The 21,193-nt window shown below is 45.3% G+C and overlaps 1 protein-coding gene across 7 annotated transcripts in view; it reads left to right on the top strand.

Moving 5' to 3' along the window:
- si:ch211-171b20.3 (uncharacterized) overlaps positions 1 to 21,193 on the top strand; it is a 152,291-nt gene that overhangs the window by 26,731 nt on the left and 104,367 nt on the right. For 4 of the 7 annotated variants that reach the window (XM_067980442.1, XM_067980450.1, XM_067980455.1 and 1 more), the window contains one exon: positions 4,272 to 4,354. The exons of 1 other annotated variant lie outside the window; for it this stretch is intronic. In XM_067980442.1, the coding sequence (XP_067836543.1) occupies positions 4,272 to 4,354 (83 nt within the window). Of the gene's footprint in view, positions 1 to 4,140; positions 4,193 to 4,271; positions 4,355 to 21,193 lie in introns of all 7 variants that reach the window. 2 more of the 7 variants (XM_067980454.1, XM_067980458.1) reach the window with 1 other exon arrangement.

Genomic DNA, 21,193 nt, shown 5'->3' with positions numbered 1-21,193 from the left:
GTGGACAAATGATGCACTAGAGCAACCATTGACCCTATTTGATGGCTGGCAAAGTAAACATGCTGCATAAAGTGATTGTAAGGAGGGTTTGACCTGTCTATTGTCCAGGGCAACCTCCCAAAAGATGGCAGTGCATCATGTCTGTGTATAGTATTCAGAAGCAGATGTGGGAGAAGCAATATTAAAAAAAATTGTTCTTGACTAGTGGGTGATTCTAAGGCAGCAGTTATTGCCCAACCCTTGAGGGCATTATGAGTCATAGGGATGGCAGATTTGCTTCAACAAAGTACTGTAGTGAACCAGTTAGGTTTTTAATGGTTTTTTTGATTGATCAACTTGATCATTCTCTCTCTTTCTCTTCCTTTCGGATGTTTCTCTCTCTGTCTCTGTCTTTGGGCTTTGACCGTTTGTATATTCAGTAGTCCTGTAGGTAATGTCTCTTTGTCTGAACACTATTCGACTCCTTTGATTGCCTTGACAACGGCCAGTTGGAAAGATTATCTGTAATCACCAGGCATTGTTCTCTGACTATATATGCGGTACCTTCCATGGAATCCCACACTCACCTGACGAAGGAGAAAGCGTCCGAAAGCTTGTGATTTTCAAATAAAACTGTTGGACCATAACCTGGTGTTGTAAGATTCCTTACATTTGTCCACCCCAGTCCATCACCGGCATCTCCACATCTTTTAAACAAAGACATTTGGAAACCTGCAAACACAGTAATGTAGTAAACCGTGTTCTTGCAAATCCTGTTTTTTCCTCAGTGACACTGATGGCATTGGAGAAGTATGAGTTTCAGGATCGAAGACGTTGTACTGCGAATAGATGTCTAGATTATTAAATAAATAAGCCAGATGGATAATATTGAGCGTAAAGCATTGTCAGGCTTTTAAAACACATAGGCCTTTGGAAACACAAGCTTTTCAACACAGCAGAGGGTACTGTAAGAAAAGGCAATACGGACATACATCAAAGGCTTCAGATTGGGAAAGCAATGAGAGGTGTGAGAAAAGCATGGGCCTCTCATTCCTATCTGGTAATCTGTTCAAAGAACTGGGATTTGTAAAACAGCGAATAGTATTGCATCCAGCATATGGTCAAATGGTATAAGGAATGGATTTGAAATCACTGAAGCAATCAAAATTGGAGGCGCCTGGACCATTAAGAATGTCTGTGCATAGAAATGAAAGGGTCTATCTCTACATGAAAGGCCATAAACAGAGATAGTAAAGGAGCCTTTTACGTTCCATGGTTCGAGCTAATGGTCTTTTCTACATCAAAGGGTCTCCAGTCAAATGATCAAAGGCTAAGCTGTCAATCATTGATGTATATTGATGATTGAGACATAGCAACAGGGAGCAATTGGACAAAAAGAATGACCCGATCCAATCCACATCCTATTGGTAAAAACAATATAAAAGGAAGACTTTGAGAGAAGAACAGCTTCTTCGCCACATGGCAGTCACAAGGAACGCACACTGCAGTCGAACATCATGCAAGAAGAAGAGGACTTCATGGACTGAAGAGCTCATCAACCTTCAGGCCCGATGAGCAAAATCCTTGGTTTAAGGTTGTGTATATTACATGATTTGCCTGATGTGTGTATGAATTAAGTCATTGCATAATAATGTTGCGAATTATCAAGTATATAACGGAATTTTATAGATGTATGGTTTGATTTTGCTTCACGAATGCTCGTATGAATTATAACATTATTAAATAATTACTTTTGATTAACAAAACTACTGTGTGAGGGTGACTTTCTGTGCTTGACTATTTGTCCAGTTCCAAGAATCACAGGAAATAAGGAATACCCTACAAAAGAGATAAGAAGGGTATCTGAGAACAGGAAAGTTATTTTAATGGGTTATTTCAATCAACAAATGAGGAATGAGAGGCCCATGCTTTTTTCACACCTATCATTGCTTTCCCGATCCGAAGCCTTTGATGTATGACCTTATTGCCTTTTCTTACATGACAGCCAACACGGATTTGATAAAGGCAAATTGTGTCTGTCAAACTTGATTGAGTTCTTTATTGAAATAATGGAGATGGTTGACGAAGATAGTGCAGTTGATGTTGTGTAAATGGAGTTTCAAAAGGTGCTTGATAAAGTGCCACATAATAGACTTATAGAATCATAATATGGTTACAGCATAGAAGGAGGCCACTCGGCCTGTCAAGTCCATGCCAGCTCTCTGCAAGAGCAATCCAGCTAGTCCCACTTCCCCGCCCCATCCCCGACTTGTTAGTAAAATTGAAGCCCAGGGGATTAAAGCGATAGTGGCAGCGTAGATACGAAATTGGCTAAAAGACAGAAAACAGAGTGTAGTGGTGAACGGTTGTTTATCCGACTGGAGGGAAGTATACCGTGGTGTCCCCCAGGGGTCGGTATCAAGACCACTGCTCTTTTTGCTATGTATTAATGACCCGGGCATGGATATAAAGGACGTAATTTCAAAGTTTTCAGATGACACAAAACTCAGAAATGTAGTAAACCGTGAAGATAGTAGTGGACTTCAGGAGAACATAAGCAGACTGGTGAAATGGGCTGACGTACGGCAGATGAAATTTAATGCAGTGAAGTGTGAGGTGATGCATTTTGGAAGGAAGAATGAAGATAGGCAATATAAACTAAATGGTACAATTTTAAAAGGGGTGCAGGAACAGAGAGACCTGTTACATAAATCAGACCAGATACATAAATCTTTGAAGATGGCAGAACAGGTTCCTGAGGCTTTTTTTTTAATATTCATTATTGGAATATGGGCGTCACTAGCAAGGTCAGCATGGGGGAAGAATGTTTGTCATACGCATGAATCCCTAGTTTAATTTAAAAGAAATTTATAACATCTTTTTCCTACTTTTTATGTGCTTCGCTATTGTGTACGGTCAATTTTCCTCTTTTTTATTTGTTCATGGGTTGTGGGCGTCGCTGGCAAGGCCAATATTTATTGCCCATCCCTAATTGCCCTTGAGAAGGTGGTGGTGACTGCCTTCTTGAACCGCTGTAGTCAGTGTGGTGAAGGTTCTCCCACTTTTCCTCTTCTATCCAATATGAAGCATTATATTGTTATGTGGTCCTGTGTCTTGTACCTCCACCCAGAACTGTTGAAACCTAATTCAAATATCATTTGAGGATAGAATTAGTATTCACAAGCATTTGGGATTTGAACATGATATTTCATAGACCCTTTCACCATCCCTTTGAACTTTTGGGTCTTGCCAGTTATTAACAATCTTCCATTCAAGTAATTTATTGGTACCTCCTGAATCTTGTTGGATAGGCTAGCTAGAACTTAAAGCATTGTTGGCCAAACAGATTTACTTATGGTATATTGATCAATCAGCCATAGACATTATTCAAAAATATTCCTGCCATACTTGGTCTTTATTTTATTCAAGTAAATGTGAAGGAACTGTCTTCAATGTTATTGGTGATTTATTAAAGTATATGTACATCTTTAATTAAATTGAAGTATGTGTAACTTTGCTAGTTTTAATAATTACATTTTATGATAATTGCAGTACTATTACCACTAGAAAATTTACTGAAGCATTTTTTTCTTCCCTTTTCACATGTGTTTGGGCGTACAAGTTAATAGGCTATTTTATAGCATGTATTAACCTGTGCTGAAACTGGTCTACCTTTGAATCATTTGGTATAACTAAATTAAAGGAATTATTATTTTCTTAGGATGGAGTTAACCAACTACTCACATTTTAAATGCTGATTTAGTTTAAGAAACAATGAAATATAGGTGGCATTATTATGAGTAGATTTGACATAACTTTATTATGTTGTTGGTGTGCCATGAATGTTCAGTAGGCATGTATAATGCCCTGTTGGATGCTTGCATGTTATATTACTGTCAACCAGGATCTGTACACATTTTTAAATGATCTTTGCTTAATAGGAATTACTAAATAAAGGAAACTGGTTTGCTGCGGGTATGTCCCTAATACAGGACTTCTACTGTAGTGTGCATTACTTTCTGTCCGAGTAGGTTGAACTTGCAATACTGGAATCTTATTTCAAGCCGTTACAGGAATGTAATCAAGTAAAATATCCATTCTGAAAATATTTGTACTAGATTTGATACTGTATTGGAAAAAACTGGTACCATCTTTTTTTAGAGCCACAAATGAGGAAAATGAAGTATCCAAGCTCTTCGTATTTTGCAATGAGGTAAGTATTACTATGGTAACATTTCAAAGTAGATTTTAAACTGAACACAAACTCAACAGCTAAATATGCCATTTATTAGGGGTGTGAAGACAGCCTTCTTAATGATGCAAGAGAGAAGATGTCACATCAAGATAGCAGAAGTTTTGCAACAACCCACACACGGTAAAATAGATTGTGCTTTCCTTTTATTTTGTAATGCATATAATTAAAGCAAGTTCAACAATAATTTGCATTTATATAGCACCTTTTAACGTTAAAAATTCCCCAAAGCGCTTTACAAATGCTCGGAAGGAAAACAGATGCTGAGCCAAAAAGGAAGAAATTAGGAGAGTGATCGAAAGCTTGGTCAAAGATGCTTTTTGAGGTTTTTAAAGGAGGAATGAAAGATGGAATGGCAGAAAGGTTTTTGTTGGGAATTCAAAGGAACAGGCTTGAAGTGATCAAGTGTTGCTGCTGATGGTGGATGCTCATAAGTCTGGAATCAGAGGATTGCAGCTTTGGGGGGGGGGGGGTGCAGTCTACAGGAGATGAGGTAGGTCAGGGCAGGGCCATGGAGGAATGCTTTGGTGTCTGGCCAGTGTAGATTGGCCAACATGGAGGTGAAAGATGAATGGGACTTGATGTGGGATAGGATACATGTAGCAGAGTATTGGATAAATTGGAGGTTGGAAGATAGGAGTTCAGCAAAATGAGGGTTGGAGTAGTAAAGTCTGGAAGTGACAAAGGCAGGTTTGAGGGTTTTAGCTGCGGTAGGGGTGGAACTAGGCAGTATTGTGGAGGTAAAAGTAAACATTCTTGTAGATAGATAGGATGTGCGGTTTAAAGTTCAGTTCAGGATGGAACAGGACACCAAGATTTTTTTTATTTGTTCATGGGATGTGGGCGTCGCTGGCGAGGCCAGCATTTATTGCCCATCCCTAATTGCCCTTGAGAAGGTGGTGGTGAGCCGCCGCCTTCAACTGCTGCAGTCTGTGTGGTGAAGGTTCTCCCACGATGCTGTCAGGAAGGGAGTTCCAGGATTTTAACCCAGCGACGATGAAAGAACGGCAACATATTTCCAAGTCGGGATGGTGTGTGACTTGGAGGAGATTGTGCAGGTGGTGTTCCCATGTGTCTGCTGCCCTTGTCCTTCTAGGTGGTAGAGGCCTCAGGTTTGGGAGGTGCTGTCGAAGAAGCCTTGGCGCGTTGCTGCAATGCATCCTGTGGATGGTACACACTGCAGCCACAGTGCGTCGGTGGTGAAGGGAGTGAATGTTTAGGGTGGTGGATGGTGTGCCAATCAAGCGGGCTGCTTTGTCCTGGATGGTGTCGAGCTTCTTGAGTGTTGTTGGAGCTGCTCTCATCCAGGCAAGTGGAGAGTATTCCATCACACTCCTGACTTGTACCTTGTAGATGGTGGAAAGGCTTTGGGGAGTCAGGAGATGAGTCACTCGCCGCAGAATACCCAGCCTCTGACCTGCTCTTGCAGCCACAGTATTTATATGGCTGGCCCAGTTAAGTTTCTGGTCAATGGTGACCCCCAGGATGTTGATGGTGGGTGATTTGGTGATGGTAATGCCGTTGAATGTCAGGGGGGGGGAGGGAGGGGGGAAGAGGGAGGGAGGGAGGGAGGTGGGGGGGGGGGAAGAGGTGGTTAGACTCTCTCTTGTTGGAGATGGTCATTGCCTGGCACTTGTCTGGCGCGAATGTTACTTGCCACTTGCCAGCCCAAGCCTGGATGTTGTCCAGGTCTTGCTGCATGCAGGCACGGACTGCTTCATTATCTGAGGGGTTGCGAATGGAATTGAACACTGTGCAATCATCAACTAACATCCCCATTTCTGACCTTATGATGGAGGGAAGGTCATTGATGAAGCAGCTGAAGATGGTTGGGCCTAGGACACTGCCCTGAGGAACACCTCCAGCAATGTCCTGGGGCTGAGATGATTGGCCTCCAACAACCACTACCAGCTTCCTTTGTGCTAGGTATGACTCCAGCCACTGGAGAATTTTCCCCCTGATTCCCATTGACTTCAATTTTACTAGGGCTCCTTGGTGCCACACTTGGTCAAATGCTGCCTTGATGTCAAGGGCAGTCACTCTCACCTCACCTCTGGAATTCAGCTCTTTTGTCCATGTTTGGACCAAGGCTGTAATGAGGTCTGGAGCCGAGTGGTCCTGGCGGAACCCAAATTGAGCATCCGTAAGCAGGTTATTGGTGAGTAAGTGCCGCTTGATAGCACTGTCGACGACACCTTCCATCACTTTGCTGATGATTGAGAGTAGACTGATGGGGCGGTAATTGGCCGGATTGGATTTGTCCTGTTTTTTGTGGATAGGACATACCTGGGCAATTTTCCACATTGGCATCCAACCGACAGTGTTGTCGCTGTACTGGAACAGCTTGGCTAGAGGCGCAGCTAGTTCTAGAGCACAAGGCTTCAGCACTACAGCCGGGATGTTGTCGGGACCCATAGCCTTTGCTATATCCAGTGCACTCAGCCGTTTCTGGATATCACGTGGAATGAATCGAATTGGCTGAAGACTGGCTTCTGTGATGGTGTGGATATCGGGAGGAGGCCGAGATGGATCATCCACTCGGCACTTCTGGCTGAAGATGGTTGCAAACACTTCAGCCTTGTCTTTTGCAATCACGTGCTGGACTCTGCCGTCATTGAGTATGGGGATGTTTACAGAGCCTCCTCCTCCCGTTAGTTGTTTAATTGTCCACCATCATTCACGACTGGATGTGGCAGGACTGCAGAGCTTTGATCTGATCCATTGGTTGTGGAATCGCTTAGCTCTGTCTTTTGCATGTTGCTTCCGCTGTTTAGCATGCAAGTAGTCCTGAGTTGTAGTTTCACCAGGTTTGCACCTCATTTTTAGGTATACTTGATGCTGCTCCTGGCATGCTCTTCAACTTGCTTGTTGGTAATGGTAGAGTGAGGAATATGCCGGGCCATGACGTTTCAGATTGTGCTGAAATACAATTCTGCTGCTGATGGCCCACAGTGCCTCATGGATGCCCAGTTTTGAGCTGCTAGATCTGTTCTGAATCTATCCCATTTAGCATGGTGATCATGCCACACAACACGTTGGATGGTGTCCTCAGTGCGAAGACGGGACTTCGCCTCTACGAGGACTGTGCGGTGGTCACTCTTACCAATGTCATGGACAGATGCATTTGCGACAGGTGGATTGGTGAAGACGAGGTCAAGTAAGTATTTCCCTCGTGTTGGTTTGCTCACCACCTGTCGCAGGCCCAGTCTGGCAGCAATGTCCTTCAGGATTCGGCCAGCTCGGTCAATAGTGGTGCTACTGAGCCACTCTTGGTGAGGGACATTGAAGTCCCCCACCCAGAGTACATTCTGTGCCCTTGCTACCTTCAGTGCTTCCTCCAAGTGGTGTTCAACATGGAGGAGGACTGATTTATCAGCTGAGGGAGGGCGGTAGGTGGTGATCAGCAGCAGGTTTCCTTGCCCATGTTTGGCCTGATGCCATGAGATTTCATGGAGTCCAGAGTCAATGTTGAGGACTCCCAGGGCCACTCCCTCCTGACCGCCAACTCTGGTCGGTCTGTCCTGGCTGTGGGACAGGACATACCCAGGGATGGTGATGGAAGATTATAAACAGTCTGTTTAAGCCAGAAGGAGTGGCTGGGGAGGGGTATAGGATTAGTGGCAAGGGAGCAGAATTTGTGGTGTGGACTGAAGACTGTGGTTTCAGTATCCCTGATGTTGAACTGCAGGAAGTTGTGACTTGTCCAATGTTTGATTTTTGGATTGGCAGTCTGATGGGGACAACTAAGGAGTCGAGAATGACATAGTGAACTGTATTGATTACTGCTGAAAGGACGAGGAGGGATAATGTACCATGATTACAGTTACATCGGATGTCATTCATAACTCTGGGTAGGGCAGTTTTGACCCTGTAATAAGGATGGAAGTCAGACTGGAGAGATTTATATGGAGTTTCAGAAGAAGTAGGCGTGCAGCTGGGAGGCAATGAAATGGAAAAGGAAGTTGGAGATAGGTTGAAGATTTTATTTTTCAGGGTAGGGGTTATGATGTCAATTTTGAAAGAGGTGGGGTGGTACCTGAAGAAAGGGATCCAGGCGTGGAGCCCAGGGAGGGAAGTTTACTGGTCAGGAGTGATTGGGGAAGGGATCTAGGGAACAGGATGTGGTCCTCATGAATGAGTTGAGCTTCAAGAGGGTGCTAAGGGAGGGAGAAGATGGCTGCGAAACTCGGCAAAATGATTAGGGTCCAAGGCTACTGCAGGTGAGAGATGAGGGGGGTGTAGTGTTAATTAAATAGTCATCAAGCACTAAGAAATGAGAATAAGCACACTATAGCTAAAATTTTGAATGCACTTTGGGTTATACTGATGTTTCTTACGATTGGTCTTGACTGTATATGCATAATAATTACTGAACCAGTGGTTTCTTATTGCTGTGTTTTATTTACTCCCTACCCACCCACCCCCCTTTTCTACCAATTGTTGCCTCTCATCTCCTAAGCAGTTGACTTCTTTGCTGAGGTATGGTTCCATGGGCAGTGGCTGCCTGTCGATACTGCACCCAAGTGTCCATTCTTCATAAGTGAACCTATACCATGAGTGGTAGCAGGCAATTCTACTATGGGGGCATTTCAGTAGAGTCCAATCCTATCTTTAGTTGACACCCAAATGTGCATTTCCTGCAGAGGTCTCTGAAAAGTGATCAGGAGCAGAAACCCTGGTTGATTTATCTCCCTCTCTAACCCACAGACAAGGAGATCAATTTTAATGCTTCTGTGCCATCCTAATTCAGATCAACTAATTCAGCAAAAACCATGGATTGAATGTGGGATCTTCCTGGTCTGTATGTCTAAGCTCACTGCCATAAGTAGCTGAACCATTGGGAAATCTTTTCCCATGTTTTGTGTTAAGATATTTTAGGTTAGAAATTATTGTTAATATTAGCAGATTAATGCTTTACGTGCTTGTGGAACATTTTCTTGCTGCTATTTTAATGCAGATGCTAACCTATAAAAAATAAATAGGCTAGGGCCCGCATTAAAATAGCGGAGAGAAGAATGTCATTTGAAAGCAAGCATTCCTCTGCTACTCTTGCTGATGGGAGTTTCTAGTCTTATATGGCTAAATGACACCTTCAGTGACACCATGAACGATGATCGGAACTCCCAGTATTGTAATCCCGATTATAGGGACACCAAATTTGCTCCCGAAGCAATGTAAACAAAAGTCCAGTATAGAGCTGCTGAATTCAAATGTGATCTGAGAAGTTACAGTCCAACTGCTGGAGCAAATACAACACCCCATAATCCAGTGCATTGAAGTTGCTATTTGTACCTATCTATCAGCAACATACCTAAAAGCCAACACCACTTATCAGACCCAGACCTTTGTAAACTTCTTCGCATGGGTCACCTCCTATCACCGTGAATTCTGTAAATGTATAAATATATGACTGTGTTGCAACTGTGAACAATTGCAGCTCAAAAAATGAAGTGGCTTGGTATTTGGAAGTTCTGTCTGGTGGTTTGTGACTACTGAATTCTTGGAGAGACAGGACACTTCATTATCATATTTAAATTAGGCACCCACAGTGCAGTTGGGAGTCTAATTTAAATTTAACGGAAAATGGCAGCAAGAGCTGCCATCTCCGGCAGGTTAGTGCTTTTTAGAGCACTGCTTGTGGGCCAGGAGGAGGAGGCGTGCTCCCCACGGCCACTTTGGGGCTAGGGAGCCTTGGATGGGGACTGGGGACGGAGAGGGGATTTTAGGGAGAGGGGCAGGGGGAAAGAGGGGGGAGGGTGATAGGACTGGTGGTTGGGTAAAGGGTGATGGGGGACTGCGATTTAAGGGTTGGGAGATGGCTCGGGGTTGGGGGGTGGGGCGGTCAGAGACTGGGAAACTCAGGGCTCGGGGGAGAGAGGCAAACTATGGAATAGGGGTTGGGAGATGGAGGGTCGTACCAGGAAAATGTGGAGACTAGGTTCTTGGGGGTCGGGTGGGATTGGGGCTTGGGTGGGGGGGCCAGCATCTCCCGCAGAGCCGGGAGTAGTAGCGGCAGCAGCAACGTGGTGTGCGGGAGCAGCATCGAAAGAGGAACAGCCAGTAAAGGGGTACGTGAAACCTGGGGATCTTACTGTGGGTAAACAGTGAAAGATTGTTTCCACTGGTGGGCAAATGGTGACCATAGGGACGGAGACTGAGGATTCGCACTGAACTCATGAAACATCAGAAGCTGCATTACATGAAGGAGATGCAGGAGGGCCGAGTACAGCTGGCAGCGGCCCATAGTAGTGTTGTGGAGTTGGGAGAAACCTTTCTCCTTCTCCACGCTCCACAGGAGGGGAAGTTTTAAAAAAGAAGTGCTGAAATGTTTTGTTTCCCTCCTCTGTAAGCACTGACTCTGTTATGGGAGTATGGTTCCATGAGCAGTGGTACCTTGCCCAAAGGGCTATAATTCTTTTGTGAACCATGACGAAAAGTGTTGGCAAGCTACATGGCAACGGAAGGTATCACAGCCAAGCCTGATGCTGTCCTTACCTCTTGTCCACACACTTTCAACAGGGGTTGGTGGACAGGAAATCTTTAGATGATTTGCCATTCCATAACCCAGGGGCAATATGGCCAAGTATAGCACCCCTACCACTGCCATGGTTAACTCAGCACAGACTGGGAATTGAATTTTCCTCGTTGGTATGGTTCAGAGATAATGGCTTTACCTCTGAGGCATTAGGGGAGCCTCGATGCCGACTTTAGCTGGGCTATGATTCCACTGCCGGTGGAAGTCCTCTGGTACCTCACCCAAGTGGCCATTCTTCATCAGAAGCCTAGACAGTGAAAGTCAACAGGCCACTTAACTACGGAGGAATCATAGCTCAGCTTGATCCTGTTCTCACCTAAAGCCCATATATTTATATTTTCTAACAGGGAAGATGGGAATGGAAACTCTAGCTGATTTCCTCTTCTCTTTCCCCCCCCCCCCCCCCCCCCTCCCCAAACCCAACCTGGGGGCATTGAGGGTGATAAAGTATCCTAACTGTTGCTCTGGCTAAGTCAGTTAACTCAGCATAGATGAGAACTCTAAATCATACAGTGTACAAGTTCCTAGCTTCCTTGGTTTGGTATTGTCTAAAGTGGTCTGAATCTCTGTTTCAGCTTCAGTATCAATCCATGTTGACTTCAACTCAGAAACTCAGCAGTAAATGTGCTTTGGTTGCTGAGCCTACCCACTGACACTGCATGTATTTCACAAGAATAATGTATTGGTTGAAGAACCTTATCTTTGGGGACTTGCAATGGGGCTAATTTTCCAACCTTCCCTTCCTCTATCTCAGTGCAGTTAGAGAGAGAGAGGAACTTTGAGTGAAGCTTCAGGCTTTAAAAAGGTTTCAAGTAGTTTAAAACTATAGACCTTAAAAAGTCTTGGAGAAATTTAAAAGTGCAGTGTCGTTTGTGGAAGTTTGTCAATGAAATAAAAATCACTGCAAACTTTCCTAATTGCCTCGGATGTCTGGCAGTACAGGTGGGAGAAGTTGGACCCCTGCTTTGATAGGAAAACATCAACAACTTGATCCAGGAAGTAGACCACATGAGGGAACTTGCTCTCTGCCATGGTTACAGGGTATCTGAGACAATTAGGTGAAGAACATGGCAGAAGGTGGCAAATGTGATAATGCTAAGTGGCACTGTACAGAGGATGTAGCTGCAGTGCTGCAGAGAATTCAACAACCTCACCAGGATGGACAAGGTAGGTGCCCTTATTGCCAGCTCATATTTAGGCTGTATATCAACCACTATTAGCATGATCTCATTCTTCTTAGCCTTGTATTCCTTTACTTTCTCTTCACCTTTCCATGAGTGCCCATGACACCACTACATTTTCCAGCACTTCCCTTGCCCATACCACCAACTTCAGCAGAATGATGCCCCGGACAAATCACAATCAGTTGTTTTCTTGACCAGTACCTCTAAGGTGCACATTTCTATTTTCACAATCCCTATGGAATACATCTGGGGTTGGCAAATTCCATGTAGCCATTGTCAGAAAATCGTTGCTTGTTTCTGCTTTTGTAGAAGAAGGCAGTGCACAAACTAAAGGCAGATAGTTACAACTGGAGCTATATAGCAACACTGCATGATCTGATCCCATTTGAGGAGTGATCCCTGAAAATTCAGGGCTGGGAGGAGGGGTAAGAGCCAGGAGATGGGATGCAGAAGGCATGGCCCTGGTCAGGCCATTGTGCAACACTTGCCTTCCTTTGCACTCTATCTTACTTCCTCGCACAAGCTCTGGCATGCAAGTTCCAAGCCAGCTGTTTGATGATAGCTGTTGTCCAAGAAGCTGTTCTGAGAATATGCTCCTAATGGTTTTATCTCCTTTTACTTCTGCAGGTAAGGCAGAAAAAGTGGGGCCTTCACCATCATTTGCCCAGCACTTCACCAGATGCCTTATGACTGTCACTCTGGCAAGCAGCACAGCTTCAATACCCCAAGATTTACATAGTTTGAGGACAGATACAGAGTAATACACAGAACACAAGTGAGCAGGAGTAGGTAGAGGTGGTCCAGTAGAAGCAGAAAGCTCCTGATTGCTGGGTCAGATAGCCTCCAGCTCCAAGCAGGGACCCTGATCTCCAGGATACAGCTTTTAAACGGATGCTTTTGAGTACAAGATTCTTTGAGTTATTGGAGGACATGCCGAGCAACTTCCAACACATGGCTGTATGTCGAGGATTCCACAACCCACATGTGGGGTTCTTGTACATGGCATCAAAAGCATGCAGTTACCCTTGGAACGAATGGCAGCTCCAGGACCATCTGCACCACAGCCTCTTAAGGCAGAAGTCTGTATATCTGCCTTATCATCTCTGAATGCTTAGACTACTGCCATACAGGCCTTTGGATTGCAGTGTTTCCTCTGCATTGGACAGGACAGATGATGAGCTTAGCTAAGTATAGCGAGAGTTTGTTATAGGCTTTTACAATGTCGTTGCAGCAATGAGGTCTGCTCAACCTCTGGCACAGTAACATGGAGGCCAGGAGCAGATGCTGGCTGGACCTAGCAATGGATGATGATATCTCTCTCTCCTTGGCAACACATTCCCATCAGTCTGAACCCTCCTCTCCAATTACTTCACAGGAGGCCGAAAGCAGGCCAGGATGTCCTGCAGCAGCGCAGGTGCAGTAGCCGAAAACTGGCTTATCTGGGGGCTATATCTACTGAGGTTAACAGCCACCCAAAACCTAGTAGCCTCTCTGGGAGCCTCCATTACCAGCCATCTTCCAGGATCTAGCCATGGGGATTGCACCAAGAAGCACCAGATTAGGTAGTTGAATAGAACATGCAACCACTGATTAGAAAGGAAAGAACCATGTTAGTAGGCGCTAGGTTCAGATACACTCGTCTCTTTGTTCAATAAATTATTTTGGCACTGTAGACCTGCAGCAGGAGTTTCATTTGTGCCATTAAGAAATGTGCTGTGAAGCGGTATGGTCTTGCTGGCTGATAAGTAGGGTATGTGTGCAAATGTAGGTGATTGTGATTTATTATAGGGAATGGGGAAGATGGTGGAGGACTGAAAATAGGAAGGGTTCTTGAGGTGTTTGTGAGAAATGTCCTGAATTAAGGTCCAACACATAGCTTGCAGCTGTCAGAGACTTCTGCTGTTGGCTTCTCCGGTTCTCTGGCTGCTCAGCCATGTCGTCCAGCTGCTCTTCTGAGGGCTCTTGCTGCAGCCGCTGCAAGTGACTGCCTCTTTCATTCACAGTGTTGTGCAAAATACAGTAAAGCATGATGATCCAAGAAGCTTTGACTGAGTTATACTAAAGGACACCCCTAGCCTGTCAAGACAGCTGGATTGCTGCTTTAGCAAGCCAGTGATATACTCTATGATGGATCTAGTGGAGGCATCTGCCTCATTATATCTGTATTCGGCTGGTGTGTAGGGAAATTAGTGGAGTGGTAAGCCAGTGAGTTGCTTTTGGAGTGTAGTCACTGTTGTATTGTGGGAGAACACGGCAGCCAATTTGTGCACGGCGGGGTCCCACAAACAGCAATGAAATAATGACCATGATGATGTATCCTTGATCTTCAGAAGCTAATCCTTCACTTAGAATAGAATCATAGAAGTTTACAACATGGAAACAGGCCCTTCGGCCCAACATGTCCATGTCGCCCAGTTTATACCACTAAGCTAGTCCCAATTGCCTGCACTTGGCCCATATCCCTCTATACCCATCTTACCCATGTAACTGTCCAAATGCTTTTTAAAAGACAAAATTGTACCCGCCTCTACTACTGCCTCTGGCAGCTCATTCCAGACACTCACCACCCTTTGAGTGAAAAAATTGCCCCTCTGGACCCTTTTGTATCTCTCCTCTCTCACCTTAAATCTATACCCCCTTGTTATAGACTCCCCTACCTTTGGGAAAAGATTTTGACTATCGACCTTATCTATGCCCCTCATTATTTTATAGACTTCTATAAGATCACCCCTAAACCTCCTACTCTCCAGGGAAAAAAGTCTGTCTATCCAACCTCTCCCTATAAGTCAAACCATCAAGTCCCGGTAGCATCCTAGTAAATCTTTTCTGCACTCTTTCTAGTTTAATAACATCCTTTCTATAATAGGGTGACCAGAACTGTACACAGTATTCCAAGTGTGGCCTTACTAATGTCTTGTACAACTTCAACAAGACATCCCAACTCCTGTATTCAATGTTCTGACCAATGAAACCAAGCATGCCGAATGCCTTCTTCACCACCCTATCCACCTGTGACTCCACTTTCAAGGAGCTATGAACCTGTACTCCTAGATCTCTTTGTTCTATAACTCTCCACAACGCCCTACCATTAACGGAGTAGGTCCTGGCCCGATTCGATCGACCAAAATGCATCACCTCACATTTATCTAAATTAAACTCCATCTGCCATTCATCGGCCCACTGGCCCAATTTATCAAGATCCCGTTGCAATCCTAGATAACCGTCTTCACTGTCCACAATGCCACCAATCTTGGCGTCATCTGCAAACTTACTAACCATGCCTCCTAAATTCTCATCCAAATCATTAATATAAATAACAAATAACACCAGCACCGATCCCTGAGGCACACCGCTGGTCACAGGCCTCCAATTTGAAAAACAACCCTCTACAACCACCCTCTGTCTTCTGTGGTCAATCCAATTTTGTATCCAATTGGCTACCTCACCTTGGATCCCGTGAGATTTAACCTTATGTAACAACCTACCATGCGGTACCTTGTCAAAGGCTTTGCTAAAGTCCATGTAGACCACATCTACTGCACAGCCCTCATCTATCTTCTTGGTTACCCCTTCAAAAAACTCAATCAAATTCGTGAGACATGATTTTCCTCTCACAAAACCATGCTGACTGTTCCTAATCAGTCCCTGCCTCTCCAAATGCCTGTAGATCCTGTCTCTCAGAATACCCTCAAACAACTTACCCACTACAGATGTCAGGCTCACCGGTCTGTAGTTCCCAGGCTTTTCCCTGCCGCCCTTCTTAAACAAAGGCACAACATTTGCTACCCTCCAATCTTCAGGCACCTCACCTGTAGCGGTGGATGATTCAAATATCTCTGCTAGGGGACCCGCAATTTCCTCCCTAACCTCCCATAACGTCCTGGGATACATTTCATCAGTCCCGGAGATTTATCTACCTTGATGTGCGTTAAGACTTCCAGCACCTCCCTCTCTGTAATAAGTACACTCCTCAAGACATCACTATTTATTTCCCCAAGTTCCCTAACATCCATGCCTTTCTCAACCGTAAATACCGATGTGAAATATTCATTTAGGATCTCACCCATCTCTTGTGGTTCTGCACATAGATGACCTTGTTGATCCTTAAGAGGCCCTACTCTCTCCCTAGTTACTCTTTTGCCCTTTATGTATTTGTAGAAGCTCTTTGGATTCTCCTTTGCCTTATCTGCCAAAGCAATCTCATGTCCCCTTTTTGCCTTCCTGATTTCTCTCTACTCCGGCAATCTCTATACTCTTCAAGGGATCCACTTGATCCCAGCTGCCTATGCATGTCATATGCCTCCTTTTTGACTAGGGCCTCAATCTCCCGAGTCATCCAAGGTCCCCTACTTCTACCAGCCTTGCCCTTCACTTTATAAGGAATGTGCTTACCCTGAACCCTGGTTAGCACACTTTTGAAAGCCTCCCACTTACCAGACGCCCCTTTGCCTGCCAACAGACTCTCCCAATCAACTTCTGAAAGTTCCTGTCTAATACCATCAAAATTGGCCTTTCCCCAATTTAGAATTTTAACTTTTGGGCCAGACCTATCATTCTCCATAGCTATCTTAAAACTAATGGAATTATGATCACTGGTCCCAAAGTGATCCCTCACTAACACTTCTGTCACCTGCCCTTCCTTATTTCCCAAGAGGAGGTCAAGTTTTGCCCCCTCTCTAGTCGGGCCATCCACATACTGAATGAGAAATTCCTCCTGAATACACTCAACAAATTTCTCCCCATCCAAGCCCCGAATGCTATGGCTGTCCCAGTCAATGTTGGGAAAGTTAAAGTCCCCTACTATTACCACCCTATTTTTCTTGCAGCTGTCTGTAATCTCCTTACATATTTGCTCCTCAATTTCCCGTTGACTATTTGGGGGTCTGTAGTACAATCCTATCAAAGTGATCTCTCCCTTCTTATTTTTCAGTTCTACCCATATAGACTCAGTGGGCGAACCCTCGGATATATCCCCTCTCACTACTGCCGTGATGTTCTCCCTAATCAAGAACGCAACTCCCCCTCCTCTCTTACCTCCTGCTCTATCTTTCCTATAGCATCTGTACCCTGGAACATTGAGCTGCCAGTCCTGCCCCTCCCTTAGCCATGTTTCAGTAATAGCTATAACATCCCAGTCCCATGTACCTATCCATGCCCTGAGTTCATCTGCCTTGCCCATCAGATTTCTTGCATTGAAATAAATGCAGTTTAATCGAGACTTCCCTTGGTCTTTGCCCTGCTTTCTCAGACCATCTGTCTGGTCATGTTTTGTACACTCTCCCTTACTGCCTTTTGTTTCTATCACCACTTTACTTCCCACTGACTTCCTGCATCGGTTCCCATCCCCCTGCCACATTAGTTTAAACCCTCCCTAAACCCTCCCCAACAGCACTAGCAAACACTCCCCCTAGGACATTGGTTCCAGACCTGCCCAGATGCAGACCGTCCAATTTGTACTGGTCCCACCTCCCCCAGAACCGGTTCCAATGGCCCAGGAATTTGAATCCCTCCCTCTTGCACCATCTCTCAAGCCACGTATTCATCCTAGCTATCCTGTCATTCCTACTCTGACTAGCCCGTGGCACTGGTAGCAATCCTGCGATTACTACCTTTGAGGTCCTACTTTTTAGTTTAACTCCTAACTCCCTAAATTCAGCTTGTAGGACCTCATCGCGTTTTTTACCTATATCGTTGGTACCTTTATGTCCTACGACAACTGGCTGTTCACCCTCCCCCTCCAGAATGTCCTGCAGCCGCTCCGAGACATCCCTGACCCTTGCACCAGGGAGGCAACATACCATCCTGGAGTCTCGGTTGCGTCCGCAGAAACGCCTGTCAATTCCCCTTACAATCGAGTCCCCTATCACTATAGCTCTGCCACTCTTTTTCCTGCCCTCCTGTGCAGCAGAGCCAGTCACGGTGCCATGAACCTGGCCGCTGCCACCTTCCCCTGGTGAGCCATCCCCCACAACAGTATCCAAAACGGTATACCTGTTTTGATGGGAGATGACCACAGGGGACCCCTGCACTGCCTTCCTACTCTTCCTCTGTCTGTTGGTCACCCATTCACTATCTCCCTCAGTAATTTTTATCTGTGGTGTGACCAACTCACTGAACGTGCTATCCACGACTTCCTCAGCACCGCGGATGCTCCAAAGTGAGTCCATCCGCAGCTCCAGAGCCGTCAAGCGGTCAAACAGTAGCTGCAGCTGGACACACTTCCCGGAGGTGAAGGAACCAGGGACACAGGAAGGATCCCTGAATTCCCACATCCCACAAGAGGAACATGACATGGCTCTGGGATCTCCTGCCATGACTTAACCCTTAAGTTAGCTTAACACAACGACAATGTCAAGAGAAAAAGAAGGAAAGAAAAACTACTTACCAGTCACCAGCCAATCGTTTACCTGTTGGCTGTGACTTCGTGCCTCCAGCAGCTGCAGTAGCTCGATCCTCCTCCTAAACAATCAGCTACTCACCAATCAGCTCCTTCCCTTCTGCTGACGTCACTTTGGGGTTTTTTTCTCTCTCCCTAACCCTCGCGCTCGGCCGCTCCTCTGCTCCGTCGCCTCAGCTGATCCTGTGCTCCTGACTCCCGCCTTTTTATGGGCCGCTGCTCTGCTCTGCCGCCTCAGCTGATCCTGTGCTCCTGAATCCCGCCTTTTTATGGGCCGCTCCTCTGCTCCGCCGCCTCAGCTGATCCTGTGCTCCTGAATCCCGCCTTTTTATGGGCCGCTCCTCTGCTCCGCCGCCTCAGCTGGTGGGTTTCACTTGGTGGGTTTCAGCAAATAATGCTGTATGGTGTAAAATAAAGGCATCATGAATGTGGTCTGATCATCTGGCATTGGCCTTACTATCCATTGAATATGGTAACACACGAGCTGAACAGTTAGAGTAGAAATCCTTGGGGTTCACCTAAAGGGACTCCTGTTGGCAAGAACACGAAGAGCTAGCTAGGTGCTATGCCTTACCTCCTATACTTTTCAGAATCCTGCCATTCGAAGGAACCCTAAGGCTCAGTTCTGTTGCACCCTGGTGTTCACGAGGAATTGATCATAGAAAGTTAAGGCACAGAAGGAGGCCATTCGGCCCATCATGTCTGTGCCGGCTGAAAAAGAGCTAACCAGCTGAATCCCACTTTCCAGCACTTGGTCCGTAGCCCTGTAGGTTACGGCACTTCAAGTGCAAATCCAAGTACTTTTTAAATCAATTGAGGGTTTCTGCCTCTACTATCCTTTCAGGCAGTGAGTTCCAGTCCCCCACCACCCTCTTGGTGAAAAAATTCTCCTCAGCTCCCCAATAATCCTTCTACCAATTACTTTAAATCTATGTCCACTGGTCACTGACCCCACTGCTAAGGGAAATAGGTCCTCCCTATCAACTCTACCTAGTCCCGTCATAATTTTATATACCTTTTTGTTCCAAAGAAAACAACCCCAGCCTATCCAATCTTTTCTCAAAGCTAAAATTCTCCAGTCCTGGCAACATCCTCTTAAATCTCCTCTGTACCTTCTCTAGTGCAATCACATCTTTCCTGTAATGTGGTGACCAGAACTGTACGCAGTACTCAAGCTGTGGCCTAACCATTGTTTTACATAGTTCGAGCATAACCTCCCTGCTCATGTATTCTGTGCCTTGGCCAATAAAGGAAAGTATCCCATATATGCCTTTTTAACCACCTTATCTACCTGTCCTGCTACCTTCAGGGATCTGTGGACATGCAATCTGAGGTCCCTTTGTTCCTCTACACCGCTCAGTATCCTCCCATGTATTGTGTACTCCCTTGCCTAGTTTGCCGTCCCCAAATGCATTACCTCACATTTAGAATCATAGAATAGAATCATAGAAGTTACAACATGGAAACAGGCCCTTCGGCCCAACATGTCCATGTCGCCCAGTTTATACCACTAATCTAGTCCCAATTGCCTGCACTTGGCCCATATCCCTCTATACCCATCTTACCCATGTAACTGTCCAAATGCTTTTTAAAAGACAAAATTGTACCCGCCTCTACTACTGCCTCTGGCAGCTCGTTCCAGACACTCACCACCCTTTGAGTGAAAAAATTGCCCCTCTGGACCCTTTTGTATCTCTCCCCTCTCACCTTAAATCTATGTCCCCTCGTCATAGACTCCCCTACCTTTGGGAAAAGATTTTGACTATCGACCTTATCTATGCCCCTCATTATTTTATAGACTTCTATAAGATCACCCCTTAACCTCCTACTCTCCAGGGAAAAAAGTCCCAGTCTGTCTAACCTCTCCCTGTAAGTCAAACCATCAAGTCCCGGTAGCATCCTAGTAAATCTTTTCTGCACTCTTTCTAGTTTAATAATATCCTTTCTATAATAGGGTGACCAGAACTGTACACAGTACTCCAAGTGTGGCCTCACCAATGCCCTGTACAACTTCAACAAGACATCCCAACTCCTGCATTCAATGTTCTGACCAATGAAACCAAGCATGCCGAATGCCTTCTTCACCACCCTATCCACCTGTGACTCCACTTTCAAGGAGCTATGAATCTGTACTCCTAGATCTCTTTGTTCTATAACTCTCCCCAACGCCCTACCATTAACGGAGTAGGTCCTGGCCCGATTCGATCTACCAAAATGCATCACCTCACATTTATCTAAATTAAACTCCATCTGCCATTCATCGGCCCACTGGCCCAATTTATCAAGATCCCGTTGCAATCCTAGATAACCTTCTTCACTGTCCACAATGCCACCAATCTTGGCGTCATCTGCAAACTTACTAACCATGCCTCCTAAATTCTCATCCAAATCATTAATATAAATAACAAATAACAGCGGACCCAGCACCGATCCCTGAGGCACACCGCTGGACACAGGCATCCAGTTTGAAAAACAACCCTCTACAACCACCCTCTGTCTTCTGTCGTCAAGCCAATTTTGTATCCAATTGGCTACCTCACCTTGGATCCCATGAGATTTAACCTTATGTAACAACCTACCATGCGGTACCTTGTCAAATGCTTTGCTGAAGTCCATGTAGACCACGTCTACTGCACAGCCCTCATCTATCTTCTTGGTTACCCCTTCAAAAAACTCAATCAAATTCGTGAGACATGATTTTCCTCTCACAAAACCATGCTGACTGTTCCTAATTAGTCCCTGCCTCTCCAAATGCCTGTAGATCCTGTCCCTCAGAATACCCTCTAACAACTTACCCACTACAGATGTCAAGCTCATTGGTCTGTAGTTCCCAGGCTTTTCCCTGC

Source organism: Heptranchias perlo, chromosome 3, assembly GCF_035084215.1.
Source record: "Heptranchias perlo isolate sHepPer1 chromosome 3, sHepPer1.hap1, whole genome shotgun sequence".
Classification (NCBI taxonomy): Eukaryota; Metazoa; Chordata; class Chondrichthyes; order Hexanchiformes; family Hexanchidae; genus Heptranchias; species Heptranchias perlo.
The sequence above is the reverse complement of the archived record's forward strand: the minus strand, read 5'-3'. Positions and strand labels throughout refer to the sequence as shown.